The sequence below is a fragment of the Thunnus thynnus genome, chromosome 15, assembly GCF_963924715.1.
Source record: "Thunnus thynnus chromosome 15, fThuThy2.1, whole genome shotgun sequence".
Taxonomy (NCBI): Eukaryota; Metazoa; Chordata; class Actinopteri; order Scombriformes; family Scombridae; genus Thunnus; species Thunnus thynnus.
The window spans coordinates 26,033,432-26,061,084 of record NC_089531.1 but is presented as its reverse complement, the minus strand read 5'-3'; the positions used below and the strand labels follow the sequence as shown (position 1 = coordinate 26,061,084).

Genomic DNA, 27,653 nt, shown 5'->3' with positions numbered 1-27,653 from the left:
ATTCAGTCCGTCTCTAACACTAACTAGCAGCTATCTGTAGATATCAGACTTATGTCTTGTCACAAACGCAAATACAAACAGTGCAGATGAATTAATGAGCAGACTTTCGGTCTCTGCTGTCTGTGCTCACACTGATCATTAAAGTTTGATATGCCTGACAAAGTTGAAATAGCTGGTACTGGCAGGTCATGCCTAGTTATATGGGATAGCATTTATTTTGTAATGCTAGTGATGCTAGTGATGTAGGTCTTCTGTTATTCTTCCTTAACTGTTTTGCACCCGTGGTCCTAAAAATATAGATCTGTCATGTTTTAATCTTTTTGCATTTGCTCAAGAAAAAAATCCTTGGTCCAATTTAATTCATCAAGAGAAAAGTTTTTTTTCAGTGTATTGGTTGTGTTGTTGACACTATTTTAATAATACCTCAAATATTAATTTACTCGCCTGGCTGAACTCACTGTTCATTTTATTCTTTTTTAACTTCAGGTTTACAGGTACAGCATGACCCAATAAAACTGTTGTAAGTGATTAATTATTACAAACCTCTCTGTTGTGTTGATACAATATCACACTGTCACACTGACTTTGAACTGTTTGAATTTAAAGGTCAGAGAGAGTTGTATAAATGTGTAAGCAGGATGCTCATTGCTCAAATGATTGTAATATTTCAAAACATTATCAGAACATTAACAGAGGTGAACCTAAGTTAATATTATTATTGTTATATTATAATTACATTTGCTGAAAGTGTGTCACCTATACCTCAATGATTTTAAAAGCCAGGGGAGGCTTATTGATTATCTGACAAACCACCATGTTCCCCAATTATGGTTAATTAGCTTACACCACCATATCCAGTACATGCAGAAGGACGTTGTTTGTCAGTAAACATTTTTGTTGATCATTATTTTTCTAGAAGTATATTTTGAGGAACCCTTTATATTAGTAGTTTAATATATCTAGTATTGTCTTTGCTTTGTGTTGTATTAAATGCAGTTTTAACTGAACCTGTTCTACACCTGTTCATAACAGCAGCTATGAGCTGCCAGAACACAAGGCCTACTTAGCTTTCAGCTGAAGGAAAAAATCATGGTTTAATTGAAGCAACTTCTTGTACATTGTGTGCTAATAAAGGCTGATTGTCCAGTTCCTCATAAAGGTCTATTTATGAAGCTTTGCTGAAAAGAAAAAGCTTATCTGTAATATTTAATCTCATGGAGCTTAGCGTAAATTCAGGCAGGAAGACTATCTTTAACCATTCATTCATTTCCCACTCCTCTCTCTCTCTCTCCCCTGCTCCTCCCGCTTTCACATCAGTTGTTTAGGGGCGTCACTCCTAGTTATCAAATCAGATTCCTCCATGATCTCTAACCGCCAGTCACGGCTCAGCTGTCAAACTTTAAGATCTGCTTCCCTCTCTGTCACTGTCAGCTGTCATTCCAGAGCAATCATCACAACCCTCCTCCGCCCCATCCACCTCCATGGCCACATCCTGGAAGCTCGCTCCTCTCCTCTCCATCCCAGATCACCATCTTGCCTTCTCCACTCACATTACCTCAGCACCAGGTTCACCAGAAGCCGCTACCTACACCACCAAGATCTACGCCTATTCATCACCACCACCAGTGTCTAGACTCCATCTGGGGGTTACCCTGTTCTACTCTCGCATTCACCTCCCCCTTTCATATCCGGTGACATCACGATGGGGTCTAATAAACTAAAGACTTCGACTAAAGATTGAGTCTCTCCTGATTGAAATTGATCACATTACAACAGCCTATCATGTGTCACGATGTACCAAGAGTCTGCAAGTTTCTATTCCAACCAAAATAAACAGCTGGTTAGTCCATGTGGTGCTTTTCTATTATGATTTTGATTCCTCCTCCAAAAATCCCCTGAAACCGGTTTGGAACTCGGTTTGGAGCTTACTTTCAGTACAATTTGGTTTCGTTTCCAGTGAAACAGCCACACCCTGTAGTTATAAATGCTAGAAACAGAAACCAAAGCAGCACAACTGTTGCGCTTCATCTTGAGCACATCAAGGTAAGTTTGTCCAACTTAAACAACAATTATTGACCAACTGTAATTAAACATGTAGAATTCTTATCACTGAACATCTTTGAGTTCTTATATTATGAATAGTAATGATTATATTTGGAATATTTTGATATGTGTTTTTTTCACTTTTTTTTTTGTTTTAGATGGAGGCAATTTTCAACCTACTTGAGAAGCACAGACTCCAGTCTTACTACAACAAGTTTCTCCAGTTAGGAGTGAAAGATGAAAGAGATTTCATTGATGGTGTAACAGATGAGGACTTAAACAACCTTGGTAAGATTACTGTATGTGAACGATTTGTGAATGCATTTTCTGTTTTCCGTGTGGCTTCCATAAAAAGTATTTAATGTTAATTTAATGTTGAATAGAATCATGTTAAGGTCTATATTTTTGTTATGATACCACTTTGAAAAAACTGACTTAAAACTCAACAGCAGTTTTCTGGACCAAATAACCATTAATTTTGAGGAGTAATCACCACTGATTTTCACATTACATTAGTTGTTCTGTCTTCTCTGGTGTGAATAACATGACTTGGGTCTAGTGGCCTAATAACATGACCTTTTAACAAATGTGTTCATTATGAATTTCTTAGTTAGAGTCAGTAATAATTTACATAATAATCCAAATAGAAAACACAAATCTTGAGTTAAATTTCCACAGTATGAACTTATTAAAGTTGAATATAAAAGCAGTTTGTTGCCGTTTTAAAATTTGAAATTCAGATAAACCAACATATTTCCAAACAGGACTCAGTCAAGTGGAAAAAAATCGCTTTTCTCAAATGAAAATCACCATTGGAAGACTCAGAGCTCCAGGACACCTGGTTGCTATGGCTGTGCAAAAGTCAACACAGTCATTTTCTCTGCAGTACATGTACCCCAAATGTCCTGAACCGAAACACATCAAAGGTAAGAAGTTCACATAATTTATACCCTTTTTTTGATCATTAAGTTTTGACAGAGCAGAGAAAAAATGTTGGTAGTGAAATACCTTGGAAAGGTACCTCTTGTTGCTGCCGACTTCTGAACAAGGAAGTGCTTGAGCTACACCTACTGCCTTTATACAAAAACAAATACCATAAAGCAGGTGGAGTGGAAGACGGAATGTAGGTCAAGTCAAGCACTAAAAGCACACACCAGGGACACCATGAGGCCAGGTCAGGAGTGACAGAGCCAATAGATGACACTCAAATACCTTTGTACTTCTGTTGATTTGAACTTGTAGATATGGATCCAGCACAAAACACGGTTGAAGACCTGATGTTGAGGATCTGTCACCTTGAAAGTATTGGTGCATCCAAAGGTGTCTGTCTCTACACAGTGGACGGGATGCCCTTGACTGATGATCCCTTCTTCAACACATGTAAGCTCACTCAGTGCCAGGGGTTTAAAATAAATAATGACAGGGCATTCTTTAGTGTGATGTTCAGCGAAGGAATATCAGGCATTTATACAAATGATAAAATATTTGAACTACAAGTATGCATAATGAAAGTTATACAAGTAACAATATAGGAAATTAATGTGAATTACATGTAGACAAAGCAGTGCAGGGACCCATGAGGGACACACAAAATGAGCTCCTGTCCTTTTCCTGCAGCTTTGCTGTTCAAAAACCAAATGCAACAGGATGTATTTTTTATTGGAGAAAACATATAATTAATTCTAAAACTTTCATTTTCCATATGAGAAGACACTGACATTGAATTAAAGGGACTTTACTGGCATTAGTGGTAAAAGAAAAACAGGTAGTCCAAACAGGCAAACTAATCCAACAGAACCATTTCTTCCATCTTCCTTATGTTTTTTTAAAAAAACAAGTAAAGCACTTCTTTGTTTATTTTGGGAATGTTTCTTTTAAATAAACACAAACCATGATAAACCATAATGGGAAGTGGTAATTCAATCCCCAACATCTAATACAAATCATTTTAACAGCACTACCTGTTTTTTTTTTCATTATACTGTATATATTAGGCCTACCAAACAACAAACACAACACAAATCTGCCCTGTGACTTCAATAGAATCTCAACAACCTTACAGCAGCTATTATTGTTGGAATTTTTTTTTTCCTGTGACACAACAAAATATGTAAAGTGGTTGTCTTGATTTTGTTTTTTGTCTGCAGGGTCTTTACAGGACAGACATATTAAGAGTGGAGATGTAATCTATGCTATATTTACACCAAAGGAGAACCTGATTACAGCTCTTCAAAATGGAACAAGACTTGTTGGACGGGTTACTGAAACCTACAGTGCAGATACAGTGCGGTGCCATGTCATGCTCAAGGTACTGTAATCTAATTCAGTGGTTCTCAAACTTTTTCATGTCAGAGAACCCTAAACTGACACAAATTAGACCACATAGCCCATTTGATAAGATTTTTGCTTTTAGATGTTTTATTACATTCATACATTCTGTCATTGTGTTACTTATGGATGGAATTATAGTGAAAATAAATGATTCCCCTTTTTGCTGGGGACCCCTTGGAACTCCCTCAAGGACCCCTGGGCATCCCCAGACCCCACCTTGAGAACCACTGGTCTAATTCATCTTTTTTTTCTCAACATAGCAGCATAGGAGTTTTCTGGATAACATAACAGTTGGTTTAGGTCATGACTTTATGTTATGACCATTGTGTGTAAATATTGCTTCTTGTAAGCAAAATATTTTTATCTGGATTTCTATAAATACTGCAGCATCCAACCAACTAGACATGGGAATCAGAGCTTTGGCAAATTCAAAAGGCTTTGTCATTGATTTATAGTTAATTTCTCCCACTGATATCAGCAGAACATCTCTAGATGGATGCTGCAGTCTAACATGGGCTCTCACTTAAATAACTTTACTCTCTCCTATATTTGATGTTTGATACAGGGAGACTTCGAGGTGAAGGTGAACTTGACAACTGACACAATAGCTAATTTGAAGAACAAGCTTGCAAATGAAAGTGGAATCCCAGCACATGTTCTTCATTACAAGTAATTCAGAATTATTGTAATCCATGTATAGTATGGCTTTTGACACCAATCATCAACAGTAACATCTTATTCTATTTGTTCATGTGCTTATTAATCATGTTTTCAGAGGTAGAGATGGCATTGGCAACACATTGGAAAGTTGTGGAATCTCAGAGGAGTCAACAGTTCACTTCTCACTGTCCACATTTGCTGAGGAGATTCCAAACACCAAGGAATTCTTCAGTGATGATGTTGTGCCCTCCGTGCAACAAACTCCCAAAGGAATCAGTGTCTTCTTATCATCACTTTATGTCATCGTAAGCAGGGTTCCATGTTATATTGCAATTTATTTTTTCATTATTATTTTACACCTCCCTCATTTATCTAAAATGTATTTATGTTTATCCAGATTAGCCAGTTTTTTCATTGCTTACCCTTTTGTTGTCATAAAGGAATGTTCCAGAATGTTGGTAAATATATAATTGTTTTAATTACTGGCAGTTAGAAAGAAGGATCAATTTAATTCATTTTGTGAAGACGGGGGAGCTAGCTTCTGTTGAAGGTGCCTTCCAACCACTCCAAAGCTTCCATTGTGTACATGTTGTACCTTGTACAAAAACGAAAAACTTGAGGATCAGTGGTTTGGAGTTTTCTTAAATACTGGAGCTATTAACAGCATCTCAAAGGTCCTGTCTTTCAGAAGTGTGCTTTTGTTGATGTTTTTACTTGTCAGTATGTTAGTATATTATAACTATAATATTAACATTTTTTGCAAGAAAGGAGCTGTTAAAAATAATCATGTCACAATTGTACTTTGGATACATTTTGGACTTGGATTATATATATTTTCTCCTCTAGAAACACAGACCTCCAGTGGTTGCACACAAGGATTTGATTGGCTACATACGAAAACTAAGCGGATGTAACCCTCTGGCCCAGAGTTTGCATCAGTTACTCTTGAAGAATGGATTCCTATCCAGGACTCAAAAGGTAAATAAATGATAAAAAATGTTGTTATATTAACTTTATTACCTGTTGCATTGACCTTTTGGAAATAAGTGTTTTAAGGTACTATTTTACAAATGCATATAGATACATTTTACACTGCATTGTTTTCTAACTGAAGCAGCATGAATTTTGTTTCATCAGCAGCCTTGAAAGAATATGATTTTTTTTCTAACAATAACTTATTTTTTCTTTTCCTGTAGATTGCAGTGGTTGAAGGCTTGTACACACTCTTTAGAGAGCTTTTGCCAAAGCTTGGATCAAAACGAGGGGAAAAGATCATTGAGGACCTTGATGTCTTTGAGAATTCCACATACTGTTGGGCATATCTCATGGCAGAGGCAAAGGTATTTCCAAATTTGTTTTGAGGCAGAATCTAAATTCAGGTGTTGAGGTATCCAGGGTATTTGATTTACCTTAACAAGATAATAACTGCCTTCTTTATAAAGTTAATCATGTCACTTTATAGTCTACTCACCTTCTATTTAGTTTACATTCTGAATCATTTAACGTCTATGCATGGTGCTCTGTCAAGGTCTCTCAGCTGCAAAGTTTCAATGAAGTTGCTTAATTTGGGCTCCATAAGGTTAAGAAAACATTTCATCATCATTGGTATATTGTACTTAAGTATATAATGTGTCCAAGAGGCTGTCAGCTTCATTACAATGGGTTATTCAAGCAAAGCACATACGATTCCACATCACAGGTCATATAAACAATTACAATACCCATCAATCCATTTTCTACAACTGTCTATATCTGTTCTGTTCAAGGTCCTTCATTTGAACTGCAGTCCTTCATGAATATACAGTACATTTATTTCATTGCATTTTCTCTTTAAGATCATTTTGCTTTTGAACACAATATCAAATTGCTTTCATACAAACACTTGATCAACTCTATCCTCAGCCCTCTTTACTGCACCTGAACTCAGATAAATGTAGTGGAGTTAAAAGTACAATATTTCCCTATAAAGTGGGATGGAAGTATGAAAGTGGCATAAAATGGAATAATAACCAAATACAGGTACTTCAGTTTTGTGCTTAAGCACTGTACTTGAGTAAATGTACTTAGTTACTTTCTGCCATTAAAATATATTACAATGAGACTCTTTCCATCAATACAATGGATAGAAGGGATGCTTTGCCTTCACATAGCCTATGAGAGCTGTAGACTTGAGATTGGACTAAAGTGGCTAAAATAGGAATATTAGACTTTATTTAAATATGATCACTGAAGACTTTACATGAGACATGAAAGCAAAAAGTCATCAGTTTTGATCTTGTCAGAATACACATTTTGCAGGGCCACCTTGTTGTGAGAGGGTCGGTTTAGCACCGGTGAATTACTGCATCTGGATGAAGTCCCATCTGCATCAAACATGTTTGATATCAAGTTCTCATTTCATATATTTCGTCCTTATTTCTATTAAACAAATATTGAGAACATGTAATTTGCTTGTTTCAAGTTAAACCATTTGATTCAGTGTTAATATCATAATATTGATTGATTGTTCAAGTTTCAGTTTTGATTAAGTTCAGCTTTTTTTGCCTGCCCACTCTGTCCCTCTTTAGTTCTAGCTCAGAAATTCCTGTCTATACTGTACACAGCAAATGGGCAAATGCGTATTTATGTGGGCAGAGAAACACAGCTCACACTGAACCAATACACAAATTTTGATTTTTGAACAAACGTGTACTGGCAAACAAAATGCATCTTATGGGCTACTTTCATGATGTGCATTGTTCTGTAGTGAATTATGTTTGGTAAATTGCACATGAAATCCATTAGGTCATTTCATAATGTACCTTTGACTAAAGAGCTTTACAAGTAACTAACCTAACCTAACTAACCTGAACAATGATCACACCTAACCTTGGCCACATAGTTTTAGTTGTGTAAACAACACTTCAACCATAGATCAGGTCAGCTTACATGAATCATTTTTTTAATAGTTATATGGATTATTTCTGTAAGGCAGAGCCTTTAAAATGGCATTGAGTTTAGTTGTTGTCATGGATGTTGTCATCTAGAAACTGTATGATGCCAGCTCTTTATATTACCCGCCTTTTTAAGTGCTTTTTTGGAATTGCACTGGTGACAAAATATCTTCATATAACCAGTTACAATTAAATAAGAGCCATCAGTGTTCAATTACAAACAGTCACATTCATAAAGCATATAATTTCAAAATGCACTTTCATCTTTACTACAGAGTTTCAATATTGTCGGAAATTTTATGACTACTGTGTTAGGGAAGAAGAGGCAAGAGGCAGTATTCCTGAACGTAAAATATCATTATGACCTGTAGCACTGTTACAAAAGAGTTACGACTACGACAAATCACACACTTCCAGCAGAGTGTTGCTGAATAGTGTCCCTTGTATTACTCCCTTCTATTATTTTTGACAGAAAGAGAGCGCAGAACATGAGGACTATGCACCAGTTTCTCTGATGTCTGAGGACAACAAGCGTTTCTGTGATCCAGTCACTGTACCTGGAGTTCCAGGTACCCTGGAAAGAGCGTATGTGCTGCAGAAAATCAAAGGTAAAAAAAAAAAGTTAAATTATGTAATGGATCAAGGTCTTCTGTCAAGGTTGGACTCAATGATCACATCTCATCTCAATTCTAAATATTTTTCTTCCCACATCTGTAATTTCTCAGGGAGTAATTAGATGTGTTATTATGGACATTATGTTTTAACTTTTTTTCTAAATCTTTGTAAAGATGAAGAGATGATTCCAAACTGTACTGAAGAGGTTTTGCGAGAAACGTCACTCAAGAGAGCCACTGACATTGAGAAGATTTTGCTCAGTGTTCATCCCTCAGTTAGAACATACCATCTTTGGATTTCTCATGGCAGTGTGACTGGTCAGAAGTATGTATTGAATTCCTTATTCATAAATGATGCTAAAATTAGCTATAATAAATTAACATGCCTTTGGATACAAAGCTTTGTCATGTGGATTTCTATGTACTATATGGTGCACATACAGTATTTTATGATTACATCAGTAGCCTATGTAACAATGTTAACATGTTTGCTAATGGTGAATATAGTAACTGGTTATCTAAAGTGATCCGTCTCATTTTTTGCAACTGATTCTTAGTGTGGGCAGTGTGGTATGCTGTACTACTTTACAAACTGAACTCAATATGTTTAATAGAGATTTATGAGTAATGAGATAAGAAACCTGTTTTGCTCACGTTTTCTTGAGATGACCCAGTTCTCCAAGCATTTAAAACACAGTAATCTATCTAGTAATTTGTGTAATTCAATTACAGCTTTCACATAAATACTGAGAAGACTTTTGGAAGCATGGCAGAGGAACTGAAAGCTTTCCCTCTACTCAGTGTGACTCCACCGCTGCGTTTGAAGGAGCTAGGATTAGACGACGCGTGTCTTGTTTACTTGAGCGCAGGTACTGCATATATCAGTAAAATTAATATATAATGAATATACTTTTTTTCTTAATTTCTTATGCAGATTACCATCTAATTGATATTTGTATATTTATTACATGAATATAAAGTAATGAAATGGGTAGATTCGCTATTTACTGAATTTTATTGACTGTTTTAAACTACAGAACAGCTGTTTAAACGCTTGTTGTTTCGCTACTGCATCTCGTTGGCTTGTTTTGGCAGTAAGCTTCAAGGAGACTACGTTATTCATTGAGAGAAAATGACTTTTTCCTTTTCTTTTTCCCGTCATAATTTGTGTCATGTGCACGTGTCACCCGCTGGCAGCAGACAGGTTGTGCGTTTTGCGTTTAGGCTGCGGGGCTGGGGGCTGCAGGGGCGCCGCAGTGAGAAAGTTGAACCAGAATCAACTTTTGGAGAAACGCAACCTGTAACGCTGTACAACCCTGCCATATGACAAAAACATTACTAGGAAGAGGGGAGGACATTTCTCTTTGTTTGATAACATTAAAAGTAAAGTTAGACTTTGCTGATGACTTCCCGACTCATTTTAAAAAAGATGAGAGAGAGAGAGAGAGAGAGAGAGAGAGAGAGAGAGAGAGAGAGAGAGAGAGAGAGAGAGAAGCAGTACATAACAATACATACACATCATACGTGTATCATGGGAGTATGGTAAAAAGAAAATAGAATTATCGTAGTTTAAAATGTTTTTCCATAGGTTATCTATTCATGTATGAAAAGACCCAAAATGAACACTGTAAGCGGACTTTTGATTACTATAAGCAAATTATTTAAACAGCATTTGTATAGGAATGTTTCTGTCCTGAGCTTTTTGATCCGCATAAACGGTTGATCACTGTAACCGTGATCACCATACGCAGTTTCCATTGTCCAACATTTTGTGTTAGTGATACTAGGAACAAAATAATAGAACATATAATTTCATAAATAAACATGTTACAAGGACACAGGATCTTAGACTAAGTGTAGGGTAATAGTATGTATGTGTAACTAAACATGACCCGACTCCTTCATAAGATAATAAACATCCAGAGGCTGAAGAAAGAGCCAGAGGCTCCATGTTTTCCCACAGACAGGGTCCTCACGCTAACTGTTCTAAATTTGATGAGAGACTTCATCACTTAATTGCCTGCAGCAAAAGCCAATGTCTACTTATACCTGGTGGTCCATTAAGTGAGCAACAGAGGGCAACATATTAATTTGGGATGAACAGTTTGTTGTTTACATCTACTTTGGGAGTGAAATGAAAATGTTTGTTAAACTCTACATATAAACTCTACAAACCCCACCTAGTTAATCAAATATGTTACTCACCAAGGCCTTATTTTTTCTGCAGTTACTTCTGCTATTAGGTTTATGCTATGAGTCTGGGTACAATAACTGATATTTTGATTGAAATTTGAAAATCAGTCAGATTTTGCTGCCAACTATTAGCGATTGCAATCAATACATCAACACAAGGTTTATCACAATACTGACAGTGTGTCAAAATTACAGGAAATTTCAGAGATTTGCATTCAAACATAAAGTATGTGAATTTCTTATAATGACATTCAGTTTGAACCAGGCGCCTTGGATGTTGACAGTGTAGAGGCCCCTGAAAGAGAAAAAGATAACAATAAGAGTTTACAGTATATAGACAGTTTTCTATGTTAAAATCAAGAGACAACAAAGAGATTCTAGTGTGTGATTTCCAAACTCCAGGGTTTACAATGAATTCAAAGAATAGCCCCTTTAGCCACGATCAGGAAATTATATTCCTGCATGGTTACCAGACTAAATCATGTCACATTCATAGCTCTGTGTCTGTCATGATTACTGTATTACTGTAGTTCCATTTGGCCATTTTTAAAATTAGTTTATCATATTTAAGGACACACTTCTAAGGGTGGATCATGTGCCTGTGTATTTTTGGTCAGATGTCTTTTTGTACATGGTTCTTTGCCTCATCTGATTCCAGCTATGCTTGTATAGTTAGATTTTTTGACAAACTATGGTGAGTGGGAAGGTTTGTCCTAGGCTTGGGGGTATGTCACACCTATTATCCCTTACATATAAGAGACATGTTGTTTTGTCCTTTACAGACAACCTTGGTGTTTATCTGCACAAAAACAAGCTAACACCTGCAGTGATTGAGGTGTATGATTGTCTGGCTGGCAAAGACAAACAGGTGGATGTGGATGTATTGGCAGCACAGTGAGTATCTCAGTTGTTTGAAGTATAGATAAAATCCAGATATAATAATTTTAAAAAATGTTTATTGGCATTTGTACTTTAAAATTCACAACTATAATATTGTGAATGTACATCAATTCAAAGTGGGTACGTTTCTCATTTTTCCTTAGTAAAGGTGGCAACTTAACTATAAAGAAAATATCTCTTTTGGTTATAAAAATGTGACTTTTACATTAAGAATGTGTGGACACATATTGCAGCAATGTGCAGTATGACTCCATGGTATGAAGAACAGTCACCAGAATGTCTAATCTCATATGCTATTACATACATATCTTAATATCATCCATCTCTTACAACTCAACACAACATGAAATTTTCCACCTTTCGTGCAGAACTGGTGACCATAGGGATGACCAATCCTTTCTCACAACCAGGACTCCAAAAGAAGCTATTCTGGTATTGTAGATCATTTACTACTTCAATTATTTTAATGGAGACAGGGGTAGGGGGACTGTTGGATTTCCTCATTCTAGATCAATTTAGACCTGCTATACCTCATTTTACATTATATTCAAAAAGGATGGGAATCATATTATTTAGAATTTATTTGTAGCATAGAAAAAACAAACAAACAAAACTAAGTGTGTTAAATCAGAAAGTTAATTTGAAGAGAAACTGAAGACAGATCTTGTCAACAGCTTAAAGAGCCATTAAAAATGGACTGAACTCTGATTTTAGTCCCACAGTCTCAGAGCTCAGTCCACTCGGTAAAATTTCTTTTTTTTTTTTTTTTTACCACAGATCCACACAAAATAAATCAAACCAGTAAATTAAAGTTGAAAAGTCAACATTTATAATCCATGGATGTATAATAATAGGATACGATGCTGCCACTCAGCCTTGCTGCCAATTTTTCCCAGTGGCCACTTGCGGAATTGCACTTTTACGTGTTAACCCTTGAATTAGCTTGTTCTGTTGATATATTATGTAGGCATGTAAACTCAAGAGGGGCATATACATGTGATTCCTTTATCTGACCATTATGTGTACAGATCTTTAGACCTCAGGTGAGACAGATGGTCCATGGGTGGAAACTGGTCTCTTTAATTGATGATTAACAAAAAAAAAAAAAAGGCAAAAAGCCATTGGTGTCTATGGACCCAGCGCATAGCCTCTGCAGTTCAATATGGTGCACAAGGGGAAAAACATGTGAAACACATTTCAAATGTCTATCCCAATGGCCCTAACGTTATTTTATAGCAATTATAAATTAATCCAGAGACTCTACAAGCTCTTTTAGGCATATAAACAACTATATAGCATGGGCAGTATAGTGACACTATGATAATGTGGTCAATCCTTCAGTCAAGCACAGGCACATTTGGGACTTTTTCTATCTTGTGCAACAAAATTACAAAACAAGTGTTCAGTCAAGTTCCCCCCAAAGTATATGTTTCAACTTAAGTTTTGTTTTAGGGTGAGAAAAAAAATATATCTCAATGATTTCTAACCTTTGATTTAATTAGGTGCTCATCGATACGAGCTCATCCATGGCTGAGAAATGCTATGGAAGTGTGGAAATACAGAAAATCCATGCTGTAAAAGAGCTTTTTGACAACTTTGCAACACGGAGCATGGCTTATGATTTCCATCATGTCATTGGACTTGTGAAGTTTGACTCTACAGTGACAACACTCCACACATTTACAGAAACGCTTGAAAAGTTCAAGGTAAATACATCACATATCTTTAAAGCATATCTTATAAACATGAAGTATATCAAACCATGTATTTGTTCAATTCTGCACTTTACATCTTAGTCTTAAATAACAATTGAAGGTTAGGATATGGTCTTTCTTTCTGTGTGGCATATAACATGGGATCTTGAGCCATGGTACAATAGTCTCTTAAATAGACACAGCTGTTATTTTTCACTTTTCTAGGAACATGTGCACACTCTTAAGGCAACTGGACAGACAAGGCTGTATGATGCACTACAGCATGGTATGCTGGAGTTGGACAAAGTAAAGAAGAAGTTTCCAGACTGTAGACTTCGCATTCTGTGTCTCACAGATGGAAATGATTATGGGTAAATATCCTTCTCTATACTAGTATACTATCTATACTATCTAGATACGTGACTATAATAGTCTGGTGACTAAAATCATTCACTCTAAATATTAATCAGATTTTCAAATGTATGTGTGATTTATAAATGTACACTTCATGTTTTTCCCCAATGAGCAGGCCAGCACCTTGTATGGTGAATGTGTGTGTGTTTGTGTGTGTGTGTGTGTGTGTGTGTGTGTGTGTGTGTGTGTGTGTGTGTGTGTGTGTGTGTGTGTGTGTGTGTGTGTGTGTTTAGGGAGGAGTGGGTACGGCGGCCCTGAGGTGCAAAATCTAACAACATTTCACAAAAAACAACATTTCACAAAACATCAACACAGCAATTCTTGGTTGTAAATGGGCAGAACCCAAGTCAATACAGTTATATAACCACCATTATATTGTATAACTGCTGTCTGTTGTTCATCTGAGAAAAACACAGAGGAAGATGTCATTATTTAGTTTGTTATCATCATTCAATGTTGCTCTTTAATATAAAGCATACAAATGTAAATCACATGTTTATTATTATCTGGTGTTTTTTTTGAGAACATATCTGAATATTTGTGCATAGATCCTCAAACAAGGCAGCTGCAGTTGCAGTCAACCTGATAAAATCTGACATCATAGTGGATTCCATTCTTTTGGGAAAAGTGGACAACAACATTCTGCATGGAATCAGCAATGCAACAGGTACAGGATCAAATCCATAAAGTTTCTTTTCTTATATTTTGAGTTTTTAATTTGAACCAACCCCTGGAAAGGTTTATAAAACCTTTTTCTTTAATGCAGATTTAAGTAGATCTTGTAGTGAAACAGTCTTTTTTTTGCAACCAATGCAACCAATAATGCTTTGAAAACCAACTAATGGAATGGGGATTTTCCAAAGAGATTCCTGTATGCAGGACTGATGTTGCCCACAGATGGCATGTGTCAATCAATAAGTGCTGCAAAAGGGTTCAAAAGTTAATCTCATGCTGTACCTGATAGCACCTCTTAGCTGTAAAAATGTCAAGATAACAGTTTGGTGGTAAATTAACTCCTCTTTTTTGAATCTGCATTGCTTTCAGGGGGCTGCTGTTTTAAACCAATGACAAGCAAAGATGGTCTCAAGCTTTTTGAGATTGAGACTGTTCTTTCTTTGGAGATGAGGAAACCCAAGAACAAAGCTGACCCCTCCTCCATCACTGAGGTTACACTTATTATTGTCCACAATTCTGTTTAAAGTGCTCTGACAATGAGACTACATCACAGTAGTTTAAAACAGACATCATTTGTACATTATAATGATGTGCTGGTTTATTTCTCCTTGTTATTTTTCAGAGTTTTTTATCTGGGTTCTTTGCCAGTCATGGATATGATGAATTCCCTGAGGCTGCCTTACCAAGCCAGATAAACAGCAAAGTGACAGTGACACACTGGTAAGTGACAGAATAAGCTTCTTCCATGGCTATTTGGAATAGGCTGCATCTGCTGAAGATGAATTTGTTAGATCATAATTATGCTTTCATATGATTTGTCAAGTACTGAGGTTGAGAGGACAAAGGTCAAGCAGAGAGGCTGTGTAAAAGTAATGAAAGACCAAAAGATTGTTTTATCATTTTAATATACAAATGCGAGATCACTACATTTTCTCTGTGACGCTCTGTGTGTGTCTTTGGACAGACATGTTCTTTTGTTATTGTTGAGAGGCCCACTGGCCTTCTCCATCCTGTTTCATCCCCAAGAAGCTAAATATCTGTGTCTTGGAGTAAACAAGACATGTTAAGGGGTCAAAGGCCACATATGGCTCGGGGCTCTTCCTTTTCTGTGTCTTTAGGAGATGTGGCTCTTATCTAACATACATGTGCATGTAAATTTATATCTCGTGGCTGTTTGGCATTGGTCATATTGGCTGTAATCCATAAGTTTGTATGATTTGACCAATCAAAGATCATTTCTTTGTTCCTTCTCCAACTATAATAGAATAGGTTTGCTTTTTGCTCACTGAGATGAACTGATGCAAATCTTTGTGCGTTCTGTCTCCTTATTGTACAATAATATTTTTTAATCTTCAACCCAGCAGTGTTTTGTGTGTTATTTCATATGTGTGTTTAGTGTTTTCAGACAATTTCCATGACAGGTGTGAGTAATTTAGTTTTATTGTTTCAAGAGATCACACATTTTACTTTCAGCTGTGTCTGTCTCTTAGTAAATTTAACTGAAAAAGATTTGGCTATAACTTGACAAAGATTAGCTAAAGGATCAGATTTTGGTGGAGATCAGGCAGTTCCAGCATTACACAATATTGCTTAATAGCAATGATGCTAATGCAGCATTCAGGTGCAAGAGTTTGACTTTAGGAATTAACAAGTTAATTAACAACTTAACAGTACTGCATCAATGTGCTATTTTGTAGGAAGTTTGTTGTTGTTGTTGTTTGTTGTTGTCTGATTATTTAGATTAAGATAATTTAGCATTTTGTCAATATTTAAACACCCTCTGACACTGAAAAAACATTAGAAACATGCACAAAAATCTATTAAAAACACTTCAATGAGCCACACTGTTGCACCCTTTGTGTACACTCACTCAGTAAGTTCTATTAGGTCCTCTAGAATATCCTCTATACATAATTATACCATATCATTTCGTTGCACTGCATTTGGGCAGTCAGCTTTCTCTGTGAAAGCCACAACTCAGTGGAATGCCCTACCTGATGATATGAAGAACTGTAGTTCTATCAGTACATTCAAAACCAAATTTAAAAAACTACTAAAAACCACTCTGTAACACTGAATCTAAATTTCATCTATGGTCTTCTCATAAACGCAAATAATCTTTCTTTTAATTTGACAAGTTTACATTATTAATTTCTAGTTGACATTGTGGGTGTATGTGATGTGCTATTGTGTGTAGCTTTGTATTTTGTATAATGTGTTCTGTGTGTTTTTTGCTTTGTACTGTTTGTTATTTTGCTGTTATATGTTTTAATTGTAAGGGACTGCAGATGAAAATTAGCTTGAAGCTAAATCTGGTACAGTGTATCATTTATGTTAAAAACTGTACACTGTCCTGATAAATAACGGCAATACTCACTAGGTGACATGTTCCTTCATTACCATGAACACACAGACAGTAGTTTATTTTGACTCAATTCCAAATCCTGTTTCTCCTGTCTGAGAAAAGTTTGTTAATAACCACAGTGACCGGTTGTTTCAGGAAATTACTTTTTAAAAAGGAAATTAAATATTTTGAGTTGTTTTTCGGTTTACATTTCAGTATGGGTTTGGGGTTAAGTACCAGAGACAGTGTAGGAAAGTCAGAAATTATTGAGAGATGGACTAATACTAATTTAACTAATTTGTAGTTTTGGACTTTTTGGGATTTGCTGACAATAACCATAAGACTAAGGGCTTTTTCACACCTGAAAGTAACAACCAAGGTCTGAACCAAGGTTCATGTTTTCGTTACATTGTATAGATTTGATCCGGTTAGTTTTGGTTTCACATTGCAATTATGCAAGCGTACTAAAGACCTTTACATGACATACCTACGTCCTGTTGTCATCACCTATGTGGACTGCATCTCCCTATACTTGATTGATCAGTTTATAGATTTACAGTTTACAGTGTGCATCTGACATCAGCATGTCATCAATACAGCAGGTAGCTTTCTATCACCGTTTGAATTAATGGAGAAAATGAATGAACAGATTAATTTTGTTGTCACTATAACATCATTATTATGGCATTACTTTATCTTCAGGTGGCATTGCTCTTCTGTCCTCCTCTCTCATCCTCCAAAAATACCTGGAAAGTGTCAGCATTTTTATGAGTTTTCAAGTTGACTTTATAACGTTGTTGGACCATATTTCAATTAAAAACTTGGTCTTATCTCCCCATGTGCTACCATGGCTCATTTGTCTTTTTTCTGGTTCTGATGATAGCCTGTCAGAACTTTCTGTAATTGGCCTGAATGTCTTAACCATCCAAAAAATGTTTTCAAACTAGACACAAACCCAGTCATGGTTCAGTTTGATCTGGACCGAGACCACCTCTGTTTGTTGGACCAAGGTTTGACTATTTGGTCCAGACCGTAGTCTGGGCAAGGTTTGACACCTGTAAGTTTGGTTCAGATCAAACTGAAATGTCAGAAAGTCCCTAAGAGTCTAAAGGCATGCTAGATGCTCAGTGAGGCTGTACTTAGGTGCAAAGATGCTTTAAGCTAAATGTTAATGTGAGCATGTTAACATGCTCACAAATAACAGTGCTAACATGCAGATGTTTAGCAGGCATAATGTTTACAGTGTCACCATTTTAGTTTTTCGTGTCAGAATGCTAACATTTTGTAATTAACACTAAACACAAACTACAGCTGGGACTAATAGGAATGTCATTAGTTTGCAGGTATTTGGTTGTTAAACCAAAATATCGGAAAAATTCAAATTTTGACCTGATAATGGTGCTACATGAAAAGGGATCACCAGAGTTGTTACATTTCTTCCTTAGGAGAACATGACTGCCTGCATCAAGTTAAATTGTGATCCATCAAAGAGTTGTTGAGACATATCACTAAAAAACAACAAGCTAAAGGAAAAGTCAGTGGATCACCAATCATAAGGGTTAATCTCTGGGAACCATTTTTGTGCAAAGTTTCACTCTGTCATTATCAAGTGTCCTGAATATACAAAATAATTACATTGTAGGCTATTTAGCACTCTATAATGTAAAGTATTACAATTCATACACATTTTCAAAGCACTAATCTTTCAAACTAGTGCACTGAAAAAGAGGATTCTGGAGGCCAAAGATGGGCGTTTCATGGAGAAGGACAAACGTATCCTGGAGGAGCTGAAGAGCCTGCATTGTCACCCACATCCCTTCTTTACTGTCTTTCCATCAGAATCCGACCTCAGTAAGTGACATGTTCTCTAATTACTTTTTTTCTCTTAATTTCATATATGATTTTATTCCAAATGCATACAATAAAGAGCAAAGGTAAGAGTACAGGACTCAAAGTCAAAGTCACTTTTATTGTCTCCCTCAGAAGAAATTTGTCTTGTATAAAGGGAATTTCAGCAACAACATCATCACAATAAAAAAATTTTAAAAATTAAGAAAAAAACTATTTTTAAACCTTTCAGCATTCTGGAAGATTCTCATGGAGGGCCCTCCTGACACGCCTTATGAGAAAGGAGTGTTTGAGCTGTTCTGCCAGTTTGGTCCTAACTACCCAGTGAAGCCTCCACTTGTTCGCTTCATCACACGTGTATCCTGCCAAATAAATGAACAGTTACACACAGTGGACCTCATTAATGAAACATACCAAGGAACAGGTTTACTCTTGACCTGAGAATGTGCATAAATTAAGAACTCTTTTGGAATTGTTTTCAATTTCTTATTTACAAAATGTTTGTGGGTTAACACAAAATGAAGAAATGTACTATTTTTACATACATGGCAAGTAATGTGTCCAGATTTTTGGCATACTGATTCATCACAATTTTCACAAGTAAGAACGAATCAGAAGTCTGTGCATGTTTCACGAATCAGATGTAGAGAAGAGTGTTTATAATCTACTCAGTCATGTTTTATGAGCGAGTTTAAGTTATAAAAAAAAGATAAAACATGTGTGAATGGGGCCCATTGAGAGCGATTCCATATAAGTTTTTCCAAAAGTAGCTTTAACAATACATGAGCTTTAATTGTGCTATCATTTTCTTAATATGAACAAAGATGTACCACTGCAACATTAACAGTGTGGGGCGCATCTGCCACAACATCTTTGACCGCAACTACAATGCCCAAATCACCATGAGAGATATCTTCGATGCTGTGTATGGACTGCTCATCATCCCTGAGCCGGAAGATCCATTGGATAGGTAAGATTAAAGCACCTACACACTCACAGTCCACCATAGTCTACCCATACACCAACGTTTTCAGTTATTTAGGCTGATTAGGCTTCATCTCAAGACTGTGTGTCTATGTACAGACCATGCTTGATAAATTAACCATTTTGAGGAGCCGCTGCACCTGCTGCATCACTGTTTTAAGCCACATCACACATTTGTTTAATGGATATTTTATTTAACACCTAGTCAGACCATGAGGTCTGTCCGTAACAAAGGGACTGAATATTAATACAATTTACCAATGTTTATGATTTATTTTTCTTAAAAGCCTAATTACAAAAGACACACATGATTATGATAAACTATGCATTTCCAAGAGGAGAGAAATGCAGGCCTCTACTTTATGGCCATAAACTGGCAGAAACAGATGACAATGCCTGAACAATGTATGTTAACATAATGTCATATTTGCAATAGCCCACACCACCACACCAGTGTTAGGATTATTCTGACTTCTCTTGACTGTTATCAAGACAGCCTCTGGATAGGGCACACTGACAGTCCCTGTGATATTGTACAGATACCATATGAAGAAAGTTTATATTTGCTATGAAACATAAGTTACATATTACACAGTAACATATGTTACTACATATGTTACTGTGTAATATGATGAATTAAAACTGAGATCAAGCTGGATAAATTCACAAGGTTCATACATTGCTGATGACGATGAAATATAGGTATTTTGGTAATGACCAGCATGTATGTACAGTATAAATCTGAATTCTTATATATTCATGTATGAATTTGTGCAAACAACTTATTAACTTGTGCTAAGGCGAGTGAAGCATTCAAATTAACTATGTTTCTTTTTTGTGGAAGCATTTTGGCCGAGGAATTCATGACCAGCCGTGAGACATATGACCAAGAGGCCAAAAAACACACGGAGAAAACTGCCGGACAATCACTGGATGATATGGAGAAGGTAAATGAACTGTTGTGTTTTTAGGTAAGGAAAAAACAGCAGGAAGCTGACAAAACATAAAAACTGAACACCTGTCAGTAGGGTTGGGGTTCAATAGAATTTTATCAAATCCAAATCCAGTATCAAATCCGTTTATAAAATCTGAATCTTTCCAAATCCTTTGGTGAATCAAATGAGGTTTATAGCTTTCAATATTAGCAACTAAAGGTTCAGATAATGATAATGTGGGCATTTAGGATGCCGAAGGGGTCTAAAGAAAGATGCTATTGAGTTGGATAATTAATACCAACTATCTCATAATTAATAACTATTTTGTAACAATGATATTCTAAGTCATAATTGTAAGAAAGAAAACATTAAAAAGTGAAAAGAAGTTATTGCCAGCATATTAGGTACACCTATCTTAAACTAATGCAGTCTAATGCAACTGAGTCTGTATTGTAATCCAGATTAAATGCAGGTGGAGCCTTTTCAAACACTTCCTGCTGCACCACTAAACTGAAAACTTGGTGGATAAGGAACAGGGACAGTGTAAGCCAGCCCTATAGTTATGAATAGGCTAACCTAATTCACTGAGTACATTACTTGCAAATGTATGTGTATATTTTCAAAGAGGTTATAGAGCCACATCAGTTGTATTATTAGTGTTCATAAAAGGTTACAATACAACATGCATATTACCTTTTTTATAATGCATCACATTTCACTCTTTTTACTCTTTTACATTAATATGAGATGTTAACAATTACTGTCTTTGCTTCCAATTTGAAAGAAATTGGTGGAACCTGTGAAACTATTTGTACCCGAACATCTCCTCTGTCCACTGACCAAGCGGATATTTGTTGATCCCGTGAAAACATACCATGGAACAGTGTATGAACGGAAGGCCATTGAAAAACACCTAAAAATGTAAGTGCACTCATTACAGTATTTATTATTGTAGAGGAATAAAAGTGAGTAATAACAGAGTTGTAAGCACATATTGTTCCATAAGTCTCAAAAAATCTCATCTTATTAGCCATTGCTCCCTTCAGATTGTTAGAGAAGATGGTCTGTATGAAAAGATCTACAGACTTTGATATTGCTTGGAGGTGGGGACCTGTAACATATGGTCATAAAAATGTTGTATTATATGTAGCATGTCAAACTGAGGTAAAAAAAAAAAAAAATGCCTGACAAAAATTCTATTGTGCGAGTGATGAAAAACTCACTGGAGGAGTGACACTGACAGCATCTGATTACATAAAAGTCAGGATGTTTAGAAAACTTTAATCATAGTCATCAGAAAGAAGCATGAAATATTATGTTTCCACATTAATAGCAAAGTCTGATAAAAAAAAAAAAGCATAGTTTATATTGAACTGAGAAGAGATCTGGGTATCAATGTCCATATCATATAAGTGGCATACAGACTATCAAGGCACTCTGTAGTGCAAAATTGATTTTCAGTGATTACACCTAATGGTTACATCTGATAGAAAAGTGGCTCAAGCACCACAGTAAAACATATCAGTGAGACACAATATCCCTATTAAAGGACCAGGGTATAGGGTATAGTGGCAACTAGCGGTGAGGTTGCAGATTGCAACCAAACGAATACCCCTCCCCTCACCCTCCCCTTCCAAGCATGCAGGAGAACCTATGGTGGCCTCAAAAACCTGCAAAAAATGCTAAAGGCCTTCTCTAGAGCCAGTGCTTGGTTTGTCCATTCCGGGCTACTGTAGAAACATGGCAGTGCAACATGGCGACCTCCATGGACCCTCTACCTATGTAGATATAAAGGGCTCATTCTAAGGTAATGAAAACACAACAATTCTTATTTTCATGGGATTATGCACTAATTAAAACATACTTATGAATATTAGATTCCATTTCTTCCAAGTCTGTTCCACTAGATGCCACCAAATTCTATACACTGGACCTTTGTGTCCTGTACAGAATTAACTGAGTCAACTTCTCATGATTTGTCAACACAGATCATAAGTGACTGAACATTCTTTTACAGATACAGACATGATCCAAAGGCTGGCACACATACCAGGCTCAGAAGAACTGACCTTAAACAAGACCGTAAAATGAAGGAAATGGTGACGGATTATCGTCATAGTCAAATTCAGGAAACCACTGTGTAGCAAAAAGTTGGAGCTACAGTTGTGCCAGTAAATACAATATGTCAATAGGAACAATGGAAATAAGTCAGCTATTACATTAAGTGCAGGTTCATGTTATGCATTAATCACATTGTCACAGTTATTTTTGTTCATTTATAAATGTAAATGCATTCCTTTGCTTATTTTGCTAATAGTTTATTACATACTTTGAGTTAATATACAAGAATGATACATTTGTGACAAACTCCTACTGTATGTCCCACACCTATTAGAAATATAGAAAATGAAACCTTCCACTTGTCACTTTATATATTCTTCCTATAAAATTTCTAAAGGAAGTTTTAATTCCCCCATCTATTCTGGAAATTTTAAACTGTTCTCTGTCAACAGGTTCTGTTCCTAAATTTTTTAAAAGTGGGTCTGTCCTTGTTGTTCCAAGGTCCAGACCCTGTTCTATCTTTTAAATCACTTTTAAAATCCCACTTTTTAAAAATTGCTTTTCGGTGAAGTCATTTATATTTTATGGCATTTTAGTTTGTTTTAATCTCTGTGTTTTATAATGTGTTCTGTTTTAATGGTAAAGCACTTTGTAACTATGTTTTGAAAAATGCCATATAAATAAAGTTTATTATTGTTATTATCATATATGAGTTTGAATATATATGGTAAAGATCTGTATTAATTACTGAAATTAAACCAGTTAGTCTTCTTTAAGCTCACATCAGCAAAGGAATGCTCCACCACCAAAGGTTGCTGAATAGGAATATGCATGCAGTGCCAAATTGAATAACGAGTTTCTTAATACAAAGATTAACACTTGAAAGTCACTTTTCTGATGTTGATGTTTATTTTTACTGTTTACTGTATGAGTTAAAAATGCTTATTCACAAATAAAAGCTGATGAAAAAAGTAAAAAACAGCTTGAATATGCTCAGTTCACTCTTATACTTAATAAAGACACATTTTGGAGACTTGGTAGAATAAGGCTGTCTGTGTTCTTATTGTACAGCAGTGTATGCAACTATGATAACATGCCATATGTGACTCTCTCTCTCCCTCATACACATTCTTGTTCTCTCTGTTTCTGTATATCTTTATCCCCGAATCCAGTCTGATCAGGAGAAATAGATGGAAGACCTTAATCTCATGGCTAAAAGTTCAATAATAAGTCAATAATCTGATGGTGGTGCCAACATGTGAATAAACTTTATAAAATTCGATGGGGTTGGCATCATGTAGGAGCAACCTATTTTTGTTTAAATAATGGGATTTTAATTTAATCGAAAAAAACATACAATTCTGAAATGCCTACATCCCAGTCTGGGATGTATTAAGTGATGAACATTTGATGAGATGATGATATGTCTTGACTGGTGTGCTAGCAATTTACTGGCCTGATTATTCAGTTCATAAAAAGGTAGTCCTACCTTTTAAGAAGATATGTGACAACGGTACATTGTATTCAATGTTATGTAATGTAATTGTAGTCTGTAGGGACTCACACAGTTGTACTGAAAAAGCAATCAATTATGTTTATTTTTAAAGAAATTTCAAGAAAATGTGCTAATCAAATATATGAAATAGCCAATCAGTAGATCAGTAGTGCTGGTGAGTGGATGTGTGAATGTGTAGTGTTGTATGGTGTAAAGATGAGTGTAGCATATAGCTCCTAACACTACAGTAGGTGCAGTGTGATGGATTTAGGAACATTTAGGAACTTGTCTTTAAGAACCTCAACATAATCCCTACTGATCAATTTAGCAAGCCCTATAAATTCAGCAAGAATAGATTTAGTTGTGTTATTCCCAATTGTCTGTGTAAACACTAGCAAAATACTGTACATGGTACGTAATCATCATCTGCATGAATGTAAGATAGTAATGGTTTTAATGTTTCCACTGCAGTTCCTGTGTTGTACTCTCTCACTCCTTATGTTTGTTAACAAGATTATCTCTGACTACGAGATGTGACTGTCGACTGAGCAGTGTGCAGGTACTACTGTATTCAGTCCATCTCTAACACTAACAAGCAGCTATCTGTAGATATCAGACTGATGTCTTGTCAACACAAACACAAACACAAACAGTGCAGATGAATTAATGAGCAGACTTTCGGTTTCTGCTGTCTGTGCTCACACTAATCATTAAAGTTTGATGCGCCTGACAAAATTGAAATAGCTGGTACTAACAGGTCATGCCTAGCTGTATGGGATAGCATTTATTTTTTAAAATATTGATAATGATGAAGCCCTTGCTAGAGATTCAGGTCTTTTATTATTCTGCCTTAACTGTTTTGCACACATAGGCCTAAAAAACATAGATCTGTCATGTTTTAATCTTTTTGCATTTGCTTAAGAAAAAAATCTTTGGTCCATAGTTTTATAACTGGGAAATGTGTTGACAGTCCAGCCTCTAATGTTCAGCCTGTAGTGTTGCTCACTTGTTGAATGTAAAAGAAATAAGATTTAAGAATTGAATCAAAATCGAATTGACTTGGGAGATCAGTGGCAATATCCAGCCCTAATTTGGAATCTCAATTCTCAATATTTGGATCCAACATAAGGAGGTAACAATATTGAAACAAAATACCCATTTCAGTATTTTTTCAATCTTACAATAACCTTACAAACTTACAATAGTTCACTATTCCTGTAACTAAGGCACAATAATACACCATATCAATAATGTAAAGACACAGTCTGCACATTCAAACCAGTGATGGTTATGACTCAGTCCTTCCACAGACACAGATAATGTGTCTGAAGAAGAATGCAGAAGGCACGTGTCTTTTCCAAGTCAAGTCAAAAGGGGGTTAAAGTCTGGAAATTGGGGTTTGTGAAAGTGGTGCTGGGAGATGAGTGTAAGAATGGTGCTGGCCTTGCGCAGATTTTTTTTACCCTACTACCATAGCAGGAGCAGGGTAAGGTTGGCAGTTCTTGGTTCTGGGCTCTTCAATCCAGGGATCTAGAGGCCTCTGGGTTGGCTCATCATCAACCTCAAATCAACTCAAAAAATCTGAACTGCAGTCATTGAATTGGCCAGAATTGATCATTAATCAATTGCCTTTTTGAATAGTTAGGAATGGTTAATTCCTTTAAATTCAACAGAATATATACATATAATGTATACCTCATTCAAAATAATTCTGGGAAAAACTTAATTAAAATTAATTAAAATTTAAATTAAGCAAAAAAAATATTGCACTGATTTTAAACTATACAGTGTAAACTTGACACACAGTATTCTTATGCCTCAGTAGCTTTACCATCCACAGAAAGCATTGAGCAATAAAACACACTATATGTTACATTTTCATATTCTCCCCAGTGAGTTGTCAAAGCAGCTCTTTCACTCAGCAGAGCCTGACTAGCCTATGCTGTTTAGCCTGCCTTTGGTGCTGTGGACCTGCATTCTGATTGGCTGAGGAACTTCCGTGTTATTAACTCTTTGTGACCTGGGTTAAGTGCAAGGGGGAGAGCCAGTGATGGAGTGAGAGAGAGAAGGAATGGGATTGCTGATCCTAAGTGCATTCTGGATGGGCTGGCCAGGTGCACCCAGTTGCACTAATACAGTCTCCACCATCCTGGAGCTGAAGGGAGACACAAAACACAAACCTAAAGGCCATGGCAAAGCCAGAGGGCCATCACACAGGATTTGTATTGTCAGTTCTGACATTAATTCTTTCTTTCTTCTTTTATGTATAGGGCCTATTAGCTTATCACACCCCTACTATGCTTTCAAGGTCTCCATTTGGAGCTTTGTTAGTGTTTCAAAATATGTGAGTTTTTGCTGAAATAAGATTTCTATCCACATGTACAAGAGTATTGATGTCATCCAATCTGTTTAAGATGTCTTGGCTGTACACTGTGGGGAGCCACTTGTAACTGGGCACTGCCAGAGATTGCAGCTGCTGCATGCCATGTGGTTCTCTTTTAGCTGTGCAATCATTTGGTCAGGACTGTTTTCCTGTCACAGGCATATCTTGGATAAACTACTCCTTTTAAAAATGACTTGAGGAATATTTATCAAAGCTGCACAGACGTTTAAAATATAAAATGTGCAATTACATGTATACATATCATTTATTACTGCATATTTGATCAGGCTGTATACTGTACATAACCACCTACTGTATTTATATAAAGTAACTTTTAGTCACTTTTCTACCCATACACACACATTTGCTCAATTTGTATCCTGTTTACAGTTTACAGAAACGGTTTCACCTGTATATAGGCATTGAATGTTGTTGGCCCCTTATTGGTTCTATATTTATGTATCTATTTTTTCACCCACTTGCTTGTACATAATAATCATATGTTTATGTTTGTTAAAGTATCTCTGTTCAGTTTGTTGTCCTTGTTTTAGCTTTATGTCCATGTGCATCTTCCTGAACATTGTTGTGTGTAAGTACATTGAGAGCCACCACACACAAACATACATTACTTACATACTGTATGACTGAAATACAAATAAAGATGTTTGTTTGTGGCTTGTGAATATTGGTATTAATGCTCATGGTTTTACATGGTAAGTTACCACAGATATAGTCTGGATTTAACATATCACTGTGGTGTATAAGCAGGGTGAAAACCCAGAAGATCCTTGAGGACACCAGCCATGGATTGCTTATTCATTTATTGTCTGGTAAAAAGCATTGGGCATATCAGCACAGCAACAACAGACTGGGAGATAGTTTCCTACCCCAAACCATCAGGTTCCTGAACTCTCAATGCTGAAAACTTAACCCCACTCCTATGCATACCATCACTTATGCAATTGCCAGTCCTTGACCCATAGAGTATCCTGACACTATTCTGTTTTATTCATCTACCTCATACAGTACCAATGTCCCTTTTACTTGTAGTTATAACTTTGTTCAACATTGTTCATAACCTTGAACAGAAATTCAAAGTTCTTGTTTTATTGCTTATTCTTTTCAATGAAACCATTATCCTCAACT

General features: G+C 36.1%; 1 protein-coding gene across 1 annotated transcript; it reads left to right on the top strand.

The window, feature by feature from the left end:
- Positions 1–1,481: 1,481 nt before the first annotated feature.
- On the top strand, positions 1,482–23,635 carry LOC137198111 (uncharacterized). Its single transcript, XM_067611770.1, has 26 exons — positions 1,482–1,707; positions 1,958–2,043; positions 2,202–2,331; positions 2,808–2,969; positions 3,286–3,423; positions 4,191–4,351; positions 4,940–5,043; positions 5,150–5,339; positions 5,881–6,012; positions 6,231–6,374; positions 8,440–8,575; positions 8,756–8,906; positions 9,314–9,450; positions 11,557–11,668; positions 12,043–12,106; positions 13,177–13,380; positions 13,594–13,739; positions 14,331–14,449; positions 14,827–14,948; positions 15,080–15,177; positions 18,516–18,652; positions 18,882–19,006; positions 19,474–19,619; positions 20,478–20,580; positions 21,353–21,489; positions 22,586–23,635. The coding sequence occupies exons 1-26, from the start codon at positions 1,482–1,484 to the stop codon at positions 22,710–22,712; spliced, it is 3,537 nt and encodes a 1,178-aa protein (XP_067467871.1). The 3' UTR covers positions 22,713–23,635.
- Positions 23,636–27,653: the final 4,018 nt, after the last annotated feature.

Excerpts from the sequence above, each read along its gene's own strand:
- LOC137198111 (XM_067611770.1), top strand. The coding sequence starts at position 1,482 with ATGGCCACATCCTGGAAGCTCGCTCCTCTCCTCTCCATCCCAGATCAC. Across the intron at positions 9,451-11,556 it reads TCTTGTTTACTTGAGCGCAG|ACAACCTTGGTGTTTATCTG; the intron begins GTACTGCATATA and ends TGTCCTTTACAG. Across the intron at positions 15,178-18,515 it reads AAAGTGACAGTGACACACTG|TGCACTGAAAAAGAGGATTC; the intron begins GTAAGTGACAGA and ends CTTTCAAACTAG.